We start from the raw sequence: 20,623 nt of genomic DNA, 5'->3' as shown, positions 1-20,623 counted from the left end.
GGTTTCAAAGATCAAAATGTACATTCCTTTGGGCAGAACACATGTAGGTAAGGGTATGATACCCTATGTAGATAGAGGGAGAGGAAGGAAGAGAGGAGAGTAGAAGGAAGGGGAGGGGAAGAGAAGAGAGGAGAGGAGGGAATAGGAGATGAAAGGACAGAAGCTTCATAGTCTATCTGCCAGGACAATCCTACTGGAATTCCAGACTCACCCAATAACTGGACAAATAAGCTTACTAATTAAGCTCTAAGGGTTGATAGTTCCCTACCAAACCCCTGCCCCACTCTGTACATACCAGTAATAGAAACTCATTTACATGGAATGCTGCAGCATATTTACACAACATCCCTGTCAAATAAGTAGAGCTATGTTGTTGTTCCCTTTTTAAAGATTATGACCTGAGGCTTAGGGGGCTAAATGACTTGCCCCCTCAGGTCATTAGTAGTCGAGATAAGACTCTGCTGCCATCTCCTTCTATAAAATGTGATACTAGTAAGTGTCCTGTTTCAGTTTAATCATTAATTTAATTCATGTCTCCCATACCTGTTTATGAGAGTTGCTTCTGAACTTGGCTAATTATAAACTGGAATTAGGGAACTGGCATAGATGACCTTAAAGGTTCCCTTCCACAGCACAAAATCTATGATCCTAATTTACTTTTGAATTAATCAAGATCTGAATGAATGAGAAATGCAAATTGAGAATTTTGTTTGTTTTTCCCTGAGCAGAGGGAGTTCTAGAGTGTCTTGGCATTGAAGACAAAAGAAGACATCTTTCCCTTTCCTTTGTGTTACATTCTCTGAAACAGCAGCCTGTTTTGAGTGTCAAAATACCAAGTTACAAAGTACTAGAGGACAGAGAGATTACTCAAAATACCAAGTTACAAACTACTAGAGGACAGAGAGATTACTTAAATTTCTTGGCATGATCTGTGATCAGTACCCGTTTTCTGGGCCTGTTTCCAAATGAAAATGAATATTATCATGTCCTTTGTAGGCATTCCCCTTGCCCCCCATGGCTTATGACTTTTAGAGAGTAATCAGTCATTTACAATAAAAGGAAGTATGACCTTTCTATGAGCAAAATTTTCTTCTGCATTTTGAACTTTCATTTACAGCCTACACATTTAAAAGCCCTCTGTGATGCAAGCAAAAATTCCACCTGCCCCCACATCTTGATGTTTTAATATTTCCTGAGCAGTGAGCCCTTTCTTCAAATTGTATCAGCAGCTTCAAGGTGTTAAAACCCCAAACTTGGCTCTCTTGTTTGATATGGCTGATTATGAATTCCATTATGTTCACATGTTAGCTGAGGACTACTTGAAGCATATTCAACAGATGCCGCAACTGGGATCTTGTCTAAATAAGACATCTCAAATACTACAAAAGGTTGCTTTCTCTGTCCAAGAAGAAGTTGAAAAGGATATGGAAACATTCTTGAGCACTTTGGACATTGTTTCTGTAGATTCTGCCAGAAGAATTTTCAATAGTGTTATGGAAAAGGAATTTGAGGATGGTATCATTAACTGGGGACGTATTGTCACCATATTTGCTTTTGGGGGAATTCTTGTCAAGAAGCTTCTGAGACATAGAGCTCCACTGACTATGGGTAATCAAGAAGAAATTTCTTATTTTATTGCTGAGTTTATAATGAACAACATAGCAGAGTGGATAAGACAAAATGGAGGATGGGTATGTTTTATAGAAATGTTTCTCAAAACTCTTTATTGACAAAATAGAAAATGACAATTTCCTTACTAATACTTTAATCTACCTAATGACTATCTGTTTAGCACAGTCTTTCCTGGATGGCCTATTTTACAAGTCTAGATCTTGACTAAAACTTTCTGGTACAGTTTTTTTTTTAAGCAATCGGGGTTAAGTAACTTGCTCAAGGTTACATGGCCAGTTATTTCTGGGTGTGGTGCTAAGTGTCTGAGCCTGGATTCCATCCCCAGGTCATCCTGACACTGGAGCTGGTGCTCTTACTCTCTCTGCTACCTGGCTGCCCCTTTCTGGTACAATTTCAAAGAATCACATTATTATAATGCTGGAAGGGGATTGCATCAGCCAACAGAATATATTTTATTTTTAATAATATTAAAAGACAAGACTGATGCTTCAGTGACCTAAAAAAAAAATTGTCACTGATTCTTATTACATAGTGCAAGGGGTAGGAAAGGCAAAGAGTGAATACCAAGGGATGTTGGGGGTAGCTCAGGAATCCAGTGAAGAGACAGAGAGAGGGTACCATAAATGCTTAGGAAGAAAGCAGACAGAAGCACATACTCATATACAAACTTGGTTGGAATTTGAAGAGCAATGTAGCCTATGCAGATGGGCTAACTTGAAGAGATACAGCAGGAAGCCAGAGGATCAAATAACCAGAAATCAGTTCAGGAGAAGGGGGTCTTAGGAAAAAGATGACACAATGTATGTTGCTTGGCTTCCTTTAGAAAGTGTGTATGTATGGTGGAACATGTTGGTCCTTGTATCTTACAGATCAAGACCTGATTAACATGTAGGGAACATACCTACCTCATGGCAGGACATTATTAAAGTAGGGTAGGTAATATAGTTCAGAACATGTTGGAGGTATCTCAATTAGCAATTATTTTAGACATTTCTAATATTTATTTGAGATCATTATACATTTCTGCAAATCCATAGCTTAGGAATATTTTTTCAGTCAGTTTCCATAATTTACAAATTAAACTCTACTTTCTAGTAATAATCTGTTAGTAAAAATGTATGCATTACCCTGTCTGTTGCAAAATGAGCATGATGTGTAAACCTGTCAGTGAAACCTTTTTTTATGAACTTCTGAGACCTTGGTAAAACTGTGATTCATGACGTCATTTGTTAATATTTCTTAAAAGACCTGGATGTGCCAGGCACTGCGTTGGCTACTATACTGAACAAGAATTGATATGATTTTCACACCAATTAATAATCTAAACTAACTACATTTTTTTCCTTCTTTAGTAAGAGGGCTACTATTATCTTTTTTTGTTAATTGAGATACCTTCAATTATACTTAAAATTGTACCTCATACAACACCTAATTTCTCTCTAAAATATCTCTGTGAAGTGGCAAAGGGAAACCATATTATCTCCTGATTTAGTGCAAAGAACAGAGAAATTGATTGGCCCAGAGTTTAATAATTAGTCAACCCATAACAAAGAGGTCCTTTGGCTTAGTTAGAAGTTCTTTTGCCTTAGTGTGAGTTAGTTAATACATGTAGTCTCTTAGATCATGAGGTCACATGTAGTCATAAGATTATTAACATTCTCTCCTCATACATAGTGCCTCTATTTTTATTTATTTAAATCAATCATTAATTTTAAAAATTAATTTATCACAATTTTGCATTTGAAACATTCACAAGCCACTTAAATTGCTGCCTTATGGAATTATTTACCTTGATTGATAAGAAATTCTTTCTCATAATCAGAAGCAACCTTTAAGAGGTCATTAGATGAGCTATAGGTATAACATACCTGCAGTCAATTACTATTATATTTATGTATAATCAAGAAAATTCTGCAAAATGATAACAGTCTCTGCCTGTCTCAGATATCTACATCTATATATACGTGCAATAAAAATCTATAGGAAGCTTTTTCCTGTGTACTAGACACAATAAATGATAAAGGCAACTGACTCTTATTCTCACAGTTGATAAGAATTGGAATTTTTTTAACCATAATGGAGAGTTCACCTCATCTTCTTTTTTGGAAGGTCATAGATTCCACTGTTTGTTGTTCAGTCATTTTCAGTCATGTCCGACTCTTTGTCACTCCATTTGGGGTTTTCATTTTACAGGTGAGGAAACTGAGGCAGACAGGGTTAAATGATTTGCCCAGGCTCACGCAGCTAGTAAGGAGGCCAGATTTGAATTCAGGTCTTCCTGACTCTAGGCCCATCACTCTATCCACCAGGTCACCTAACTGCTCTTCCATTATGTAGAAATGTGTAATATATGTGATTATATTTAAAACTGCTTTTAAATGCCATTTGGAGATTTCTATTATACCTATACCCTAAATTATTAAAGGTAACTATATTTGGAAGCCAAATGAAAGCTTTCATTCTCTCTTTTCTTTTAGGTTTTAATAACAGATATTCCATCAGTTGGTAGGACCACTCAGAAACTAATCTGGAGATTCTCTTCTAAGAGAATTTATCCATAGATTCCCATGTGGCAAGAATTTTGGAGTGAAATTTTCTAAATAAAGTGCTACTTATTCCTTTATCTAGATGATTTGAGACGTTGAAGTGCAGTGGAGAGAATATAGAATTTGGACCAGAGGACCTGATACTTCCCCTATTTACTACAAGTTTCATTTAGGGCAATTCATTACCACTCTCTTGGCCTCATTTTACTCATATGAAGAGGTTGGACTACAGGCACATTCATCCCTTTTAGCTCTAAATCTATAGCTCTATGCCTACGATAAGTAGGTGAAGGCTAGAGTCTTAGAGGACAAATGAGCCCCACTAGGCAACTCACTGTCCTTTGGTCCTGTGCTTTAAGTTGCTTCATACAATAAGCCAGACCAGGTATGGGGAACCTTCGGCTTCAAGGCCACATGTGGCCCTTTAGGTCCTCAAGGGTGGCCTTTTGACTGAATCCAAACTTCACAGAACAGATCCTCTATTAGGTAACAATGGTAACAAATCCTCTATTTGTTCTGTGAAGTTCAGAGTCAGTCAAAGGGCCACCCTTCAGGACCTAGAGGGTCACATGTGGCCTTGAGGCTGCAGGTTCCCCACCCCTGAGTTAGACTTCATTAGTTAGTAACCTACTTCTATAATAATTCTTTGGAGCTTTTTGAAAATGATTAGTCAATTTGATTCTCATGCTCTTTGAAATTATGCATAGGAGAAGCTTTTCATTCTCATACATGGGAGCTGAGTGGAGGAACATATAAAATGTGCCACTGCTAACCTGTTTTTCCCCTTTCCCTCTCCCATTTGCCCCTTGCGTCAGAGAATAGGTCAATTTAAAGTGATATAATACTTCAGTGTACTTACTAGTGGTCCTAAAAGTTATTCTAGTTTCTGAGCTTAATTCCCACTGACACTACAGCTTAATTTTTTTTTTTTAGTTCTATAGAGGTTATACAAGGAACAACATAAATATATTTGAAAGACTACTTATAATTAAATAGGTAGGGAAGGAGGCATGTTGATCAATGCTAGAATGTCTCTCTTCATCAAATGGAGTAGTTTTCCTTTATTATTTTTTTTATTTTGCTACATTTGTCTCTTGTTCCCCTTCCCCTCTGTTATTTATTATTTCCCCTTCTATTCCCATTGTCATTTGGAAGGGCTGAAACCAAATGAGATTTTACAGGATCTGGTAGTTGGTACTCTTCTTTGTTTGGACATAGTGAGAAAAAGCCTATAGAACAATGTTTTCATGAATATCAAGGAGATTCTTTTTTTTTTTTTTGGAGGGGGGAAGGCAGGGCAATTGGGGTAAGTGACTTGCCCAAGGTCACACAGCCAGTAAGTATTAAGTGTCTGAGGCTGGATTTGAACTCAGGTCCTCCTGACTCCAGGGCCAATGCTCTATTCACTGTGCCACCTAGCTACCCCAAGATTCTTTATTTCTTTAAAAATATCCATACCAGTAGAATTAAAGTCTTCCCTGTAAGTCTTCCATTTTTGTTCCACATGGCTTTCTTTGACCTGTCACATCTGTCTATGTTTTTCTCTCAGTCATAGAATAATAGCAATAGCTCTGAAACAGAGTTAGTAGGATTCTAGTTTTACTCCTTTTTTTTCTTACTTCTCAAAAGCACCCTCCTGTCCTTTGTAAGTACTAAGATGAATAGTACCAGTAGACTGTTTGAAGAACTGCACTATTCCCAAATGAGAGTCCTTTACAAAGCCAAATATAGACAGGGAGAGGTGGAATCTTCATAGTAAATACTGTATCAGACTCTGGAACAGATGAATGAGCCATTAAAAAAATCTAAAGAAAAAAATAACTTTTCATGTTTCTCTGTAAATAATGATTACTGTCTACTTTGACGTCAAACATTTAGCTTAGTAGAAACACACAGAGCACTGACTATGTATAAAGTTTGCTTTCTTCTGGATATTGACATTATCTAAATGTAAGAACTTGGGTTGAATGGCTTATTTGCTTTGCTCATCAGACCTTTGAATAAAATAGAATCTGAAAGCTTAAAAATCTGAATTTTAAGTTCTTCTGAATTTTAACACACCAAGTTAAAAATGTTTTGTTAAGAAATGATGGCAAATGCTTATGTTTCTAGAATAGCATAGTCCCAGCACAGAACTATTTAAAAAAAAAAGAATTTTCATAAAGACCCATTTAAGTGATTTCCTCTCAGCTAACCCCCCAAAAAGTATTCTAAACTTATGAGCTTAGAATACCTTTTTTGGGTTCTAGGCCCAGATATTTTTAAAGTACCTATGGTTTTATTTACTTTGAACAGTAGCTACAGTATTTTATTTCAAATTTTGAATTGGCCTGAGGTCAATATAGTTAAATTGAGGCAATTACCATTACTTCCAGAGATAATATGCATGCACAATATATTTGAGCATTTAAAAAAAATCACTCTTGGAATTAATAATAGAATAGTGGCTTAAATAACCATCATTTTATAAGCTAAATTTTTGTGTTTTAAAGAGATGATATAACTTCCCAGAGCAAAAGAGACAATTTCATTATCATAATAATAGTTGACATTTATATAACATCTTTGATTCTCAACAACAACTCCATGAAATTGGGAGTATTGGTGTTATCTCCATTTTATAGATAATGAAATTGAGACTCTGAAAGGATGAATGATTCCCCTAGGACCAAATGATAGGTTTTAAAGGTGTTATTCAAATTCTGGTCGCACCTGACTCCAAACACAATTTCTTGGACATATAAATGTTTGTCGAATTGAATTGTTCTTTCCATTACTCCACATAGCATGGATCTGGGGTATATAGGCTAGATATGGGAAAATGGGGAGGTTTTCTCATCCTATGTTTAGAATATGGCAGGGTCCTTATGACACTATTCATCTACTTTGCAAACAGAGAAAAGGGATTATTAAATATAGTAAAAATTGGTTTATCTAGCTTTTTGCCAAATTGAAATCTCTATTAAAATTGCCACTTTACCATTAAGATAACAAGTGATCATAAATGCAACTTGGAGATACTACAGGATCCTAAAGTGCTTGTGAATCATCTAAAAAAAATATCCAATCATGTTCATTTTCTTGAATTTTATTTCTTTAGGGTTATTGTTTAGAAATGTACCATTGTACTTGATATAGGAAACTGAGATGGAAGGTGTATAGATCTAGGACACGGAAGGCCTGTGTTCCTGTCCCTGTTTCCCTACTGGGTGACTTTAGGCAAGTCATCAAATCTCTCCTTCCTCATATATAAAATTAGCATGTTGATCTACAGTCCTTATAATTAATCAACCAACAAGCATTTGTTTTAGGTGTTACGAGTATAGAGAAAATAGTAAAACAATGCTTGCTTTCTAAAACTTAACCTGAGGTCTGTTAAATTGAAATAAAAACAAGAACCCCAAACTATATTTCAATATAATTGGTTTCCTTTGTAATTCTGTGTATTTCATTTTATGCTTTTAAAAATATTACTTTTAGAAGGGGTTCAGAGTCTTCATTAGACTGCCAGAGAGGTCCAGGAAATGAAAAAGATTAAGAACCCCTGGTTAACCAGACATAGTGAGTGCAGCTATAGGGCATAGAACATTACCCTTTCCAGTATCAATGGTAATATTGATTTGATTGTTAACATGGATAAGAGGGTAAAAGGCGGGGGAAGAGGTGGTGGTAATGAAACAGCAGGGCAGATAGCAAGTTATGTAAATGGGCTAGGCCCTGGTGTCCGGTTTGATAGCTAGATGAGATTAATTACAGCTTGGATATCTGGGTAGACATAGAGAGTTTGAAGTGAAAATTGACTCATTCCTTCTCCTATCTGGGCAGCTCTCTTTCCTGGTAAGTCCTAATGCTGCACAGAGTAACTCCATCAGGGTTAGGGGACAGGGTCCCTGGACGTCAGATTTGGAGGGTTGCTGCTCTTGGTGGAGAGAAGCAGGTAACGGCAAGGCAGACCTTTTGGGTCCATGGACCTAAGGTTAAGAATTTCTGCCCTCTAGTATTTGCAAAAGAAATTGCATCAGCTATTTAGTATTTATAGGTTTATGACAGTTTTAATGCTTTACATCATTATTAACCTAGTCCTCACTCGTTTTGGAAATGTTTTAAAAAAAAGAATTCTTTTTTTTTTTTTAACAGGAAAATGGCTTCGTAAAGAACTTTGAACCTAATATGGTATGGCCAAACTTCACAGATATTTCAACAAAGATCTGGGGTATATTTTCCTTTCTGAAGTAATCCTTTTCGACTGAAAAGAATTAGCCTGTATTGTGACACCTGCCTATCCTAAAGCACTGGCTAACACAAGAACTCTAATCAAGATTTACTTCTTTAAGGCAATTTTGTGGACATGACCAGTCCTTTGAGGAATCTATGACAATTAAAAAACAATCAACATTTTTATTAACAAACTGTGAATGTATATCTATAAATTTGGACTCAACCTATTTTGCTTAGAGTAGCTTTAAGCTCTGAGTTAGTAGGGGAGCATAGCAAAATTCAAGTTGTCTTATCACTTCAATAATATGTTCAATTGACAGGAACACCTCATTATCAATGGACATTAATTGATATGTTGCTTTTGTATACTACTGTACTATACTGTGCTACAATCTTCCTTGAAGATAGAGCTGGTTACGTTATTTATAAATATTTACAATGACTCTCTCAGGATTACCAAATAAAGTTTAGTTCTTCTCTAGAATTCAATACCCTACATGGTGTGGTACCATTCTGTCTTTCTAGTCTTTGCTCCTGCCACTCCTTTCCATGTATTTATTCTAACATCTAGTCAAACTAGACTTCCCAACTACCCCCCCACCCCCGCTCCCAGTATGCTTTTCTGCCTCTTTAGTGGCAGCTAGGTGGCAGAGTGGCATAATGCTGGACCTGAAGTCAGGAAGCCCTGGGTTCAGATTTGGCATCAGATACTTACTAGCTGAAGGAAGCTGGGCAACTCATTTAAGCTCTGTCAGCCTCAGTTTCCTCAACTGTAAAATGAAAATAATAATAGCATCCACCTCCCAAGGTTGTCATAAAGATCAAATGAGATATTTGTAAAGCACTTAGCATAGTGCCTGACACATAGTAGGTGCTTAATACTTGTTTCCTTTCTTCTTTCCTGCCTTCCTTGTCTTTGCTCATGATGTTTTCTTGTTTCCTTTGTTAAACTGCTACCTACCCCTTAAAATGCCAACCCCACCATGAAACATTTCCTAATCCTCCCAGTTATTAAAAAATTATGATCTCTCAGATCTAACATAACACTTTATACTTACTTGATGTACTCATCATGTATCTAGCACAAGGCTTTGATTTAAGTGCAATTAAATACAATTTAAATTGGCACTTAAATGGTTGACACATTGAATTAATTTGATAGGACACTTACTATATACTTGATTTACTATGATACTTGAATATACTTAGTCACTGGATTTTATTGAACACTTGCTATTTGCCTCTCTGTATGAACAAGCAAATGGCCCTAGCCTCAAGTTCTCATTTTGGTTAGAAGCTTAGGGTGATGTTAAAATAATCATCAGACTAACCCTGATTTGTGTCTTTAGGTTGAAGCAAACAGAAATCCTACTATAGATTTAAATGAGGACTCAGCTCAGAGCAGCTGGGGAGGTGAAGTTTGTTTAAAAGAATTCACTCCCTCTTCAAACCTTCTCTTAGAGTCTCTAATTTTCTTCAAGACATACCAAGATATTACTTCTTATAAGAAACTGTTCCTGATTCTCTCAGCTGTTAACATTTTCTTCCTCTTAAAACTGTTTCAGTCATGTCCCACTGTTTGTGACCCTACTTGGGGTTTTCTTGGCAAAGATACTGGAGTGGTTTGCCAATTTCTACCCCAGATCATTTTACAGATGAGGAAACTGAGGCAAACAGGATTTAAGTGACTTGGCCAGGATCACACAGATAGTAAGTGTCTGAGGCCAAATTTGAACTCAGGAGGATGAGTCTTCTTGACTCCAAGACCGGCACTCCATTCATTGCTCCACCTAGCTGCTCCTCCTCTTAAAATGACTTTGTAGTATTTTGCATATATTTTGTATTTACTTGACTGTGGGCCTGTCCTCCCTGTAGAACTAAAACTTCTTGAGGTACTGGACTGTTTTGTTTTTTCTCCTGTTTCACTGAGGACCATACCTTAAACTTAGTAGGTGTTTAATAAATTTTTAAGTTGAATTAAGAAGGGGACTTGCACATAAATACTTCAAAAGGCCAATAATTTTAGTGTGGGATGCAAACCCTTCTCATTTTGGTAGACAGTTTTATAAGTTTCTGTCGCCAAAAATACCACCTCCTGGTGGTCAATCTGATGATGAGTTTCCTTGAATTTAGTGAGGCCAGTCCTGATAAAACAGGCTCTACAATAACTCTTTAAATGTAAGTTAATTCCATAGATTCCACTTCATTGGGACTTGGAGGTTAACTTCTCACTCTTTTTTGAAGAGAATCCTAGAGTAGCGGAGTTAGAAGTTGTCTACAATATCCAGCCAATGAAACAGTCCCTTCTACAACATTTCTTACATAATCACTTAGCCTCTGTTTGTGCATGTCCTGTGCTAGGAATTCATTATTTTGTGAAGCAGCTTGTTCACTGTTGGATAGTTTTAAGTGTTAGAAAAGTTTTTCCTTATACTGATTCTTCTTTGAAACTTCAACTTTCACTCCAACTTTTGCCATCTGGAACAACAGAGATTATTTTCAAATTGTGAAGTATACTGAGTGCTAAACTAAGGAGTTGAGAAGAGTTAGGTCCAACCAAGTCTGCCTCCAGCACTCATTAGCTGTATTACCATGAACTGGTCTCAACCTCTGAACTTTTGTTTTCCCATTTGTAAAATGGGCATAATTATACCTACAGTAGGTACCTCACAGAGTTTTTTATAGAAATCAAATAAGATATGTGCAAAGTGCTTTGCAAATCTTAAAATGTCTGTATTTTGTTATGATTATCTGCATACAGATATTACATTTGAATTAAATTGTAAAAATTCTTACTAAATGTCTACAATGACTAAGACATTGCTAGGTACTGGAGATACATGCAAAAATGAAACAAGATGTTAGATCACGTCTCCTTTGTCTTCTTCTTTAGGCTAAATATAACTAATTATTTTAACTGTTTCTCATACAACAGATTCCAAATCATTCTCCATTGTGCCGCTAGAACTGACATCTTTTTTTTTTTGCCTTTTGTAGGGCAATTGGGGTTAAGTAACTTGCCCAAGGTTACACAGCTAGTTTTTGTGTGTGTGTGTGTGTGTGTGTGTGTGTGTGTGTGTGGGTGTGGGTGTTAAGTGTCTGAGGCCGGAACCAAACTCTGGTCCTCCAAGACACTGAGGCCGGAGCTTTACTCACTGTACTACCTAGCCGCCCTGAGAACTATGACCTCTTGAAACCTTTTGATGATCCTCAACAATCCCATTTCCCCCTTTCCCTCTCATCAGCAGGCTACCAAGGCCTAATTTTTCCATCATAAAGCATCTGAATCTATCCTACCACTTCCCCTTTGCTTAATTATATCAGGGCTGAACTACTGAAATAGTCTTCTAATTTCTCTGCTTCTGGTCTTACCCTCCATACCAATTCAATTTGACCAACATTTACTACATTCCTACTATGTAGGAATGGCACTGTGGTGGTTGCTAGGAATACAAAGACAAGAATCAATGTTGCTACTGTCAAGAACTTATGTTAGACTGGGAGATATAAAACATGTACAAACACAGATAAGATAATAAAAGTAATTTGGGAAGGGAGGAAATATTATCACTTGGAGGGCTCGAAGAAAGTTTCACATAGGAAGTGGGCACCTAAGCTGAATCTTATAGAGTGGCAAAAATTTCAAGAGGCAGAGCTAAGAATGGAATGTATTCCATTCTAGAGTACATATATACACATACACACATACATCCACAGACATGTGTACACATACATATATGCAGATGTGTGTATATATACGTGTGAATTTTGGAGCTGTGTACATAGAAATGATATTTGAATCTACAGAGCTAATGAAAATACTACAGGAATGATGTGGAAAGAGAAGAAACCCCAGTACAGAGTTTTGACAGACAACCACACTTGGAGGGTGGGAGAGGGATAATCTAAGAGGCACTGCCCCTTTCTTATGTAGACATTTTATTTACTGAAGGGAGCAGATAAAGGACATTTGCGTGAGAAAGAGAGAGAAGCAGCTTGTGGAGAAATAAAAACTTTGGAGAGCACCTGGGAAAATAGCCCCTCAGTGCTTGGAGACATAGTTCATGAAAGCAGATCCCCACAGTCACTATTTCCCCAGCAGCTAATTTACATATAACTGTTTTTAGGACTTGGAAATTTATTGCTGGGAAATTCTGAGTCAAATTTGGGGACCAGGAGTTAATTGCATATTGGACTGTAGTACATATATATATGATGGAAATTTAGATTTTCAATTTTTCAACCTAATACAGAAGGGGGTCATAACACATGAGTAGGCACCAATTTGAGAAAGGAAAGACAAACATGCCAGAAATTTTAAAATAAAAGCTAAGACACCAGAAGCTGTTGCTCTGAGTCAAGCTAACTAGAAAGGTAAAGGTCCTGCAGTTGAAGCTGGGAGCTGAACTGAATGAAGGAAAGAGCTGATACTTGGAGCTGGAGAAAGCAAAATCCTCTGATGTTTGAAGAGTTAAATAGGAAAATACTCTCGTTCTCTGGTACTACCTAAAAAAGCTTACTACTGCTTCAGTGGTCAGAAAGTAGTGAAACAACTTTATCTAAGAGGAGAGTAAATAGGGCCAGTAGTGAAATGTTTCCATTACCTAACAGGTTACCTAACAAAGTTCAGGGTGTTCTCAAGACTAAAGACATGAAAGCAGGTTATCATCCAGAGTGGCTAGGTGCCATGGTTTTCTGCTTTCTCTAAGTTTGTGCCCACTATCTCCCAAAGACACTTTTAAATGGTGGGATGTGACCCAAGTTTACAGGTAGATTATCATGTTATAATTACTGTTTCGTCTTCTATTAGTAAATGTTTTGTGATTATTATTAGCAGTTAATGGTGCCATCATCTTGGCTAATTTGTTTAAATAGTAAGCACACTGGTAGGGATTCAGGATCTACAATTGTGAATAGTATACGTGTGTATCCCCCCATAGCAAGTTGTCTTTAGGCCCCTGAAAATAAGTTATAGCAATATGGTCACCCTAGATAACCATCATGCCTGATAGCATAGTGGAATTGAAGTAAGCCAGTCTTAGCCCAGCAGGACAATCTTTAAAGAGAGTTAGTGGTCAGTGCCTTGCCCTGCAGGCAACCTAAGGAGACTGAGAAAGTGAGAGGCAAAATAGCAATCCAACTAGGAGAGATCAGGGACATGGAAGCTGAAGAAGCACAGAATATCCAAGAGGAAGGGGTGGTCAACCGCATCAAACACTACAGAGAAGTACAATGGGAACTGAGAAAAGTCTAGAAGTTAAGAGGTTGGTAACCAGTGAAAGAGCAGTTTCAATAAGGGGTCTGAAGCCAGTTTGCCAGGGCTGAGGAGTGGGAGGTAAAGGTTCTTTCTAAGAGGTTGATTATAAAAGAAGTACCTACAAATACAGGCCAGCAGAGTCAAGTGAAGATTTTTTTTATGGATTAAGAGACTACATTATATGCAAGAATGGGGAAGACCTACAAATATTTTGTAGGCTTTGGAAAAAGAGTCAGCAGATACAGAGATCAAAGATGAGGGGAAATGAATGAAAGGGCAACCTTTCAAAGGAGATAAGTTCAAGGGTACAAATAGAGTTATTGGCACCAATGTGGGAATTGCTAAACACATTTTGTTACATGAGTATGGGGGTAGGGATGAACCTATGATTTCATGGACATATGGAATTCTCATATGAGGAAAGATCTTTCTGCCAATGCAGATTGTTACCTTAACTGCAACTAATAGTCTTAAAAGAGTTTGTCTAAAGCAGTGGTGTCAAATTCAGGTCACTAATCCATACATAAGGACCAGGAAAAATTAAACAAAATTATGGGGAGTGAAATAAGTAGAACCAGGAAATCAGCATGCACAATCATTGTAACAAAGTACATGGAAAGAACAATAAAACAAAACTGAATGTTGTATAATTATAATGTTCAAGTTGGGCCCCAGAGAAAAGATGAGAAAACATACCTCATTTCTTTGAAGAGGTAGGGGTGTGTGTGTGTCTTGGGATGTGAAATATGTATAATTATAATGTTCAAGTTGGGCCCCAAAGAAAAGATGAGAAAATGTATCTCATTTCTTTGAAGAGGTAGGGGTGTGTGTGTCTCTAGGGATGTGAAATATTTCATAATCTGTCATATATGGCTGATGTATTGTTTCATTTTGCTAAATATTTTAAAAAAAATCTTTGTTACAAGGGAACAAAAGCCTAAGTCTTTATAGCTACAAGGCCTCACACTTATAAAAGCCCATTGAATTATTCAAGTTCATTCCTGAGGTCAGAAGAAGCTAGAGTTTAGTCCCAGTTCTGTTACTGATTGTTCCACCATGTGTTTCCTAACTTCTTTTGCGTTTTTGTGTGGTGGACGCCAGGGCTGTCTTGGCCCCTCATTTCTTTGGGTTCAATTATTATCTCTATGTAGATGTTCATCAAATTTACCTATCCAGACCTCATCTCTCTTATTGTCACCATATCAAGTCCCATAGCATAAAAAGTCTGCCAGATAAGTCCATCTGGATATCTCAGCCATTTCAACTTCAACATGGGCAAAATGGAATACATCCTCCCTTTCCGCCCCCCCAAACAGCCAATATTTCCAAATTTCTTCTTTCCGTCAAGGGTATTACCATACTTCCAAACAGATGTGCAACCTTGGAATAATCCTTAACTCTTTCCTCTCCCCAGCTGCCAATCAATTTTTCCTTTCTGACATTTCTCCTCATGCCACTTCTACTGTAGTAGAAGATGCTTTTCATCTCGATTAATGAAATAACTTTCTGATTGGTCCTCCCTCAAGTCTACCCACCTGTCAAACTGAAATTCCTACAGCATAGATCTTGTCATATGACCCAAGAAGCTTCAGTGATTTTCTATTGCCTTTAGGACAAAATAGAAACTCCTTTGGCATTTAAATCTCATCAAAGTTTGGTTCCAACATATTTTCCAATTACTTCCTCTTACAGAGTCTACATTCAAGTCACACTGGCCTACTCTTTTTCAGTACTTGACATGCCATCTCTCCTATCTTGGTGATTTTTGCATAGGCTTTTCCAACCCTAGCTCTTTCCAAGGCTCAGCTCAAGTACCACTTACTAAAAGGCATTTCTTAATTGTCTCAGTTGTTACAGACTCCTTTCCCCCCTCCCCAGTTATATGTATTTTACATATACCTAACTGGGTACAGGGTGTTTGTCCTCATTGGCTATTTTACTTTTGTCTATGTCTAGCATGCAGAGTGGAGTCTGGCACAAAGAAGGCATTTAAAAAAGGCTTGTTGATTTAGTCTTCTCGCCTATAAAATAAGGTTACACTACCCACCTCATAGGTTATACTATGTCATAGGATTGTTATGGGAAAAGCACTTTGTAGAAGCTAAAAGGCCAAATATAATGAGGTAGGTGCTTTTACAATTCAACATAAACAGATGCTATTATAGTTGTTCCTAATGACAAGCAAACCCTGTGAGGCAGTGGAAGGTAGCTGGTTCCTCTATTTTACAGGAGAAAAAGAAATAAAATGACTAGTCTAAGATCACACAGAGGTAGTGCTTATTTCGACATTCAGGAACACTCAGTACAAGGCTTTCCCAATTACCAGGCATTGCACTGTATGGAACCACCTAGAAATATTCTGATCTTGCCCAAATTAGCTATTATTCTCCTCATCTCTAAAATGAGGGGGAAGGAAGGCAAGGCGGACATTCGGAAGGCTGGGCTGGTTAGTTTCCAAATAACACTTAACCTGGGCTATTCATTCGGTACTCGAGGCGCACACCCTACCCTGTATTGGGATCCAATTCATACTGGATCCATGACTTCTACAGTTTAAAGAAACTAGTGCTGTAATAAGGCCACTATACCAGAATCCCAGGCCTGCGAGACCTTGGGCAAGTCCCTTAACCTCTTGGACTAGCGGGCTGCTAAAGTCCCTGCCAGCTCCAAATCCTACAGCCCTAGTGGACCCCGTTCATCCTTCCACCTGAGCTGGTCTAAACCAGGGACTCTGGTGAATGACACCTTCCACCAAGTTGCCCCTCGGCTTCCGGAGGCGCAGAGGGAAGGGCGGGGCCTGCTCAGGAGGAGGTCGCTTCCGCGGTCAGGCTCAGGTCTCCCTCTCCCCAGTTGGGTTGGAGGGGTCATCCGGGCGGGCCTGCTCCGCACTTGAACATGGCGGCTGCGGCGGCTATAAGCGGAGCCAAGCGCACCTTACGGGCCGAGATGAAGCAGCGGCTACGCGCGCTGAGCGCCGAGGAACGGCGTCGCCAGTCCCGTCTGCTGACAGAGAAGGTGCGCGGGCCAGGAAGGGAAGCGTGCATGAGGACCTGGGCTAACTCGCCTCTGGACTCAGGCGCGGGGGCGCGCACGTAGTTAGGCCTTCGGGACGCGACTCCAGTCCCCCTCCCCCCGCGTTTAACGTGCGCGGCCCCGCTCCTCTGCCTGTCTTCTTCTTGGGCTTCCTACCCCTAGAGCTGGCAGGGCCCTTTGATCTCATTGACGCCTCTTTTCTCATTTACCGATAAGGAAACTGACCGAGGTGAAATTGAGGCCCGGGGAGAAGGGCAGTAATTCTAAAGAAGGGGCTCTGGCCCCGAGCTCAAGGGTTCCTTCCTCCGTAATCCCTCCCTCCCCCAATGCAGCAGTTACAAAAGGCAGACTTCGGTCCGTTTCTTAAAACTTCCCCGACACAGCTAGGCACATACCAAGGAGAGGTTAAAAACAGAAAAGCCCCCAAATCACTCTTGAAGTTGAAGCCGCGTGTTGTAAAGTGGTGGAGAGGCCCATGCTGGTCTGTTTGGCTGTGCTGTGGCTATTGAGATGTTTTCTGTGCTAATATCTCAGTCCAAATGTGCCAGCAGTTCTGCACGTATATTTCTGGAAGACTTCTGCAAGGCACTGCTGGGTGCTGAGAATGCAAGAAGGACATGATTTTTACCTTCAAAGGTTCTTGCTTACTAGGCTATAAAACTCCCTGGATGAAGGGTTTACCTCCTTTTCTGTCTAGCTCTGTTTCTGGGGTGTACTGCTCACTCTCCCCTCACCCCAGGAAATTAAACGTTTGTTTGAATGAATGATTATACCATCAAATTCTTTAAGATTAATATACTTTGTATCATACAGTGTTGCATAAAGTATCTGTTTTTTTTTAAAAGGGACATTATTGGAAAGAATGAAAACTTATAACAAAGCTGTTATTAAGCTATTAGGATAACTGCTGGATTTGGAGGAAGGAAGACTTACTTAGGTTGAAATCTAACCTCTGGTACTTACTAGTGGTGTGGGTAAGTCAATCCAGTTCACCTTTCTAATCCTTATTGACAACATGAAGGAGTATCATTAGAGTATCATTTGATGGTCTGTCTCAAAGGTCCTTTCCAACTCTTAAGTCTCTTAGTTCTATGATTTGGCAACTCTTCATGACTAAATTATAAAGAGTGTCTATTTAAGGGAATTCTCATAGCACTGAAATAAAAAAAAATCCTTGATGTTTGAATGATTTAGGCAGTGGATGTTAAAAGAGTTCAGAGGAAAGAAAGATAACTTTCCTCTGGGGTGATTAGGAATACTTTCATAGAGTCAGTGAAATTTGATCTCTGCCTTGAAGGATGGATTGGATTTTCCTAGGTATTGAAAGGGGAGGAGAGTCTACTAAACGAAGTGGATTGATTAATGGATTTGGAGTCAGTGGACCTAGGACCTAGTTATTTATGCTGGAGAAGGAAATAGCAAACTGCTCTAGTATCTTTGCTAAGAAAAACCCAAATGGGGTCACAAAGAGTCTGACAACTGAAATGACTGAACAAGGGACCTAGAACTTAGGTTCTGACTTAACCCCTTATTAGTGGTATGACTTTGAGTGAATCACTCTACCTGTATAAGCCTGCATTTCCTCGTTTATAAAATGTGTATAATAATATTTACACTACTTCTCTTTACAGGTTTGTATGGAAAACACTTTATAAACCTCTGAATGCTACATAAATGAGAGATTACATAGGCACATTTTAACACACTTATGTACTTTTAGTCTTAGAGAGTTACCTGGGGCATTGAAGCATTAAATGGCTTGCTCAGCATCAGACCTTTAGTATGTGTCAGACTATTTTAAATCTAGACTTTCCTGACTCCAAGGTCAGACTTCTCTAAGGCTGTAAATACCATTAATTCATGGATCTAAATTAGTGGAGGAAGTTTTTTATATTGGTGGTTCCCATACAGATATACCCCAATAGTATTTTAATACTTTAGGGATCCATCATTTCTTTGTAGTGAGTGATGCTTTCGTAAATTCATATTGCAACTACTCTATGGTTCAGAAAATGGTCTTCAAAGATTCTAGTGGCTAAAAATGTCATCCTTTTGCAGGCAATCTGGTGATAATCCTCTTTGAAATGTCTGGGATGGTACTTGGCCCATAATGGAAGACTTTCCATTTTCATGGGAGCTACCAGTTTTTTACCTAGGTGGAACAATGGATAGAGCCCTGGGCATGGAGTTATGAAAGCCTGAGTTCAAATCCTGCTTCACACACTTACTAGCTATGTGACCTTAGGCAAGTCACTTAACAGCTATTTACCTCAGTTTCTTCATCTGTAAAATGGGGCTAATAATATCACCTACCTCCTAGGACTTCTATGAGCATAAAATGAAATAATAATTTTAAAGTGCTTAGCACAGTGCCTGGCACATAGTAAGCACTATATAAATGTTAGCCACTACTATTACATAGTTTTAATAACTCAGTATCCTTACTCTCTGATAGTAAGTGAGAGAATATCACGAGCATATAAAGATCTTGTCTAAAAACCCCATCAGAAAAAGCTAGTCTGATTTGACCTTTTCTTGGTGGAAACATGTAAGCTATTAGTGATAAACTTTTCTAAATACTTATAAACTCTCCCTTTTAATAAAACATCTTAGAATTTTGCCAGGAATTGAATCATACTCACTAGTTTTAATACGACACTTTTTTCCTTTGGAAATTGGGACATTTGTTGATCCCCTGTTCTGTGATACTTCACTAATTCTCTGTAATCTTTCCTGTTCTTTTGGTATATACGGTAAGGCAAATCTGGGCCTAGTGATATGAATTTATCTGGTGAGGGTAGATAAGTATTTTCTTTCCATCTCCTCACTTAACTTGGGGTTCAGCTCTCTGTTCAGCATATTTATTATTCTCTCCAGTCCCAAGACCATTTCCCTTAGTAGGAAAACTGAGTCAAAATAAGACTTTTGAGGTTCTTCCTTCTCTAACTCATTCATTATTATTTTCCCATCCATTCTTCATAGTAGAACTATCCCTTATTTGACCTTTTGTCTCCAGAGAAGCTTAAAAAAAGCCCCTTTTTGTTGTGCTTAGCATTCATTGTTAGCCTTAACTTATTCTAGACCTTAGCATTTCTGATTTTTTAATAAGACTTTGCTACTCTTTTGTATTTATCCTCCATTTCTGCCCTTTTCCCCATATTTTATAAATGACTTAAAAAAATCTTAGTCAATGAATGCCCTGTGGCTCATAATCAGCATCACAAGATGATAGGAAAATATATTTCTTAACCTCATTAAGTATGTTCTTCCTGGACAAGAATCATCATTGCTATATTTTAAGCCAGAGCCCAGAAATCCAAATCCTATTCTTGGGAACCATCTTCTTAATTAGTTGTTCACTTCTCTAATTAGCCTCTCTTCTGAAGGCCTTACTTCAATAAGCAGCTCTAATGGAAACACCATTTGTTTTTCTAGACTAGAGTCTTCAATTTCTTCCATAGGATTCATAAGACGTAGGTTCTTTTTGTTAGTATTGTTTGTCGCCACATGAATCAATAGGAGTACGTTGGGGTCATTGGCTTTGACATGTCTGAGGAGTCTTTACACATTCCAGATACATGCCCTAGGGAGCTAGGTCATGAGGTAGATAGAGCACAGGGCCTGGAATCGGGAAGACCAGAGATAAAATCCAGCTTCAGATACTTAGCCATGTGGCCCTGGACCTCTGTTTGTTTCAGTTTCCTCATCTGTAAAAAGGGGATAATAATAGCACCTATCTCCCAAGGTGGTTGTGAAGATCAAATGAAGTAATATTTGTAAAGCACTTAGGACAGTGCCTGGCACATAGTAGGTACTTAATAAATGCTTGTTTCCTTCCTCTCTCTTTCCTTCCCTCCCTCCCTCTCTCCCTCCCTCCCTCCTTCCCTTCCTTCCTTCCTTCCTTCCTTCCTTCCTTCCTTCCTTCCTTCCTTCCTTT

General features: G+C 38.4%; 2 protein-coding genes across 4 annotated transcripts in view; both read left to right on the top strand.

Moving 5' to 3' along the window:
- The first annotated feature begins 1,218 nt into the window (after window positions 1–1,218).
- BCL2A1 (BCL2 related protein A1) lies at window positions 1,219–9,227 on the top strand. The gene is made up of 2 exons (XM_069097539.1): window positions 1,219–1,691; window positions 8,316–9,227. Exons 1-2 carry the CDS (start codon window positions 1,272–1,274, stop codon window positions 8,412–8,414), a joined length of 519 nt encoding a protein of 172 aa, XP_068953640.1. The 5' UTR covers window positions 1,219–1,271; the 3' UTR covers window positions 8,415–9,227.
- A 4,996-nt stretch (window positions 9,228–14,223) lies between these two features.
- The window catches only part of MTHFS (methenyltetrahydrofolate synthetase), a 253,028-nt gene continuing 246,628 nt past the window's right edge, over window positions 14,224–20,623 (top strand). The window contains exon 1 of one of the 3 annotated variants that reach the window (XM_069098673.1): window positions 14,224–16,668. In XM_069098673.1, coding sequence (XP_068954774.1) covers window positions 16,549–16,668 — 120 coding nt within the window. In that variant the 5' untranslated portion in view covers window positions 14,224–16,548. The remainder of the gene's footprint in view (window positions 16,669–20,623) is intronic. The other 2 variants (XM_069098674.1, XM_069098672.1) reach the window with 2 other exon arrangements.

The sequence above is a fragment of the Petaurus breviceps genome, unplaced genomic scaffold (assembly GCF_028583685.1).
Source record: "Petaurus breviceps papuanus isolate PSGF00001 unplaced genomic scaffold, PetGlider_PUasm1.0 37, whole genome shotgun sequence".
Classification (NCBI taxonomy): domain Eukaryota; kingdom Metazoa; phylum Chordata; class Mammalia; order Diprotodontia; family Petauridae; genus Petaurus; species Petaurus breviceps.
This window is presented reverse-complemented; position numbering and strand designations above follow the sequence as displayed.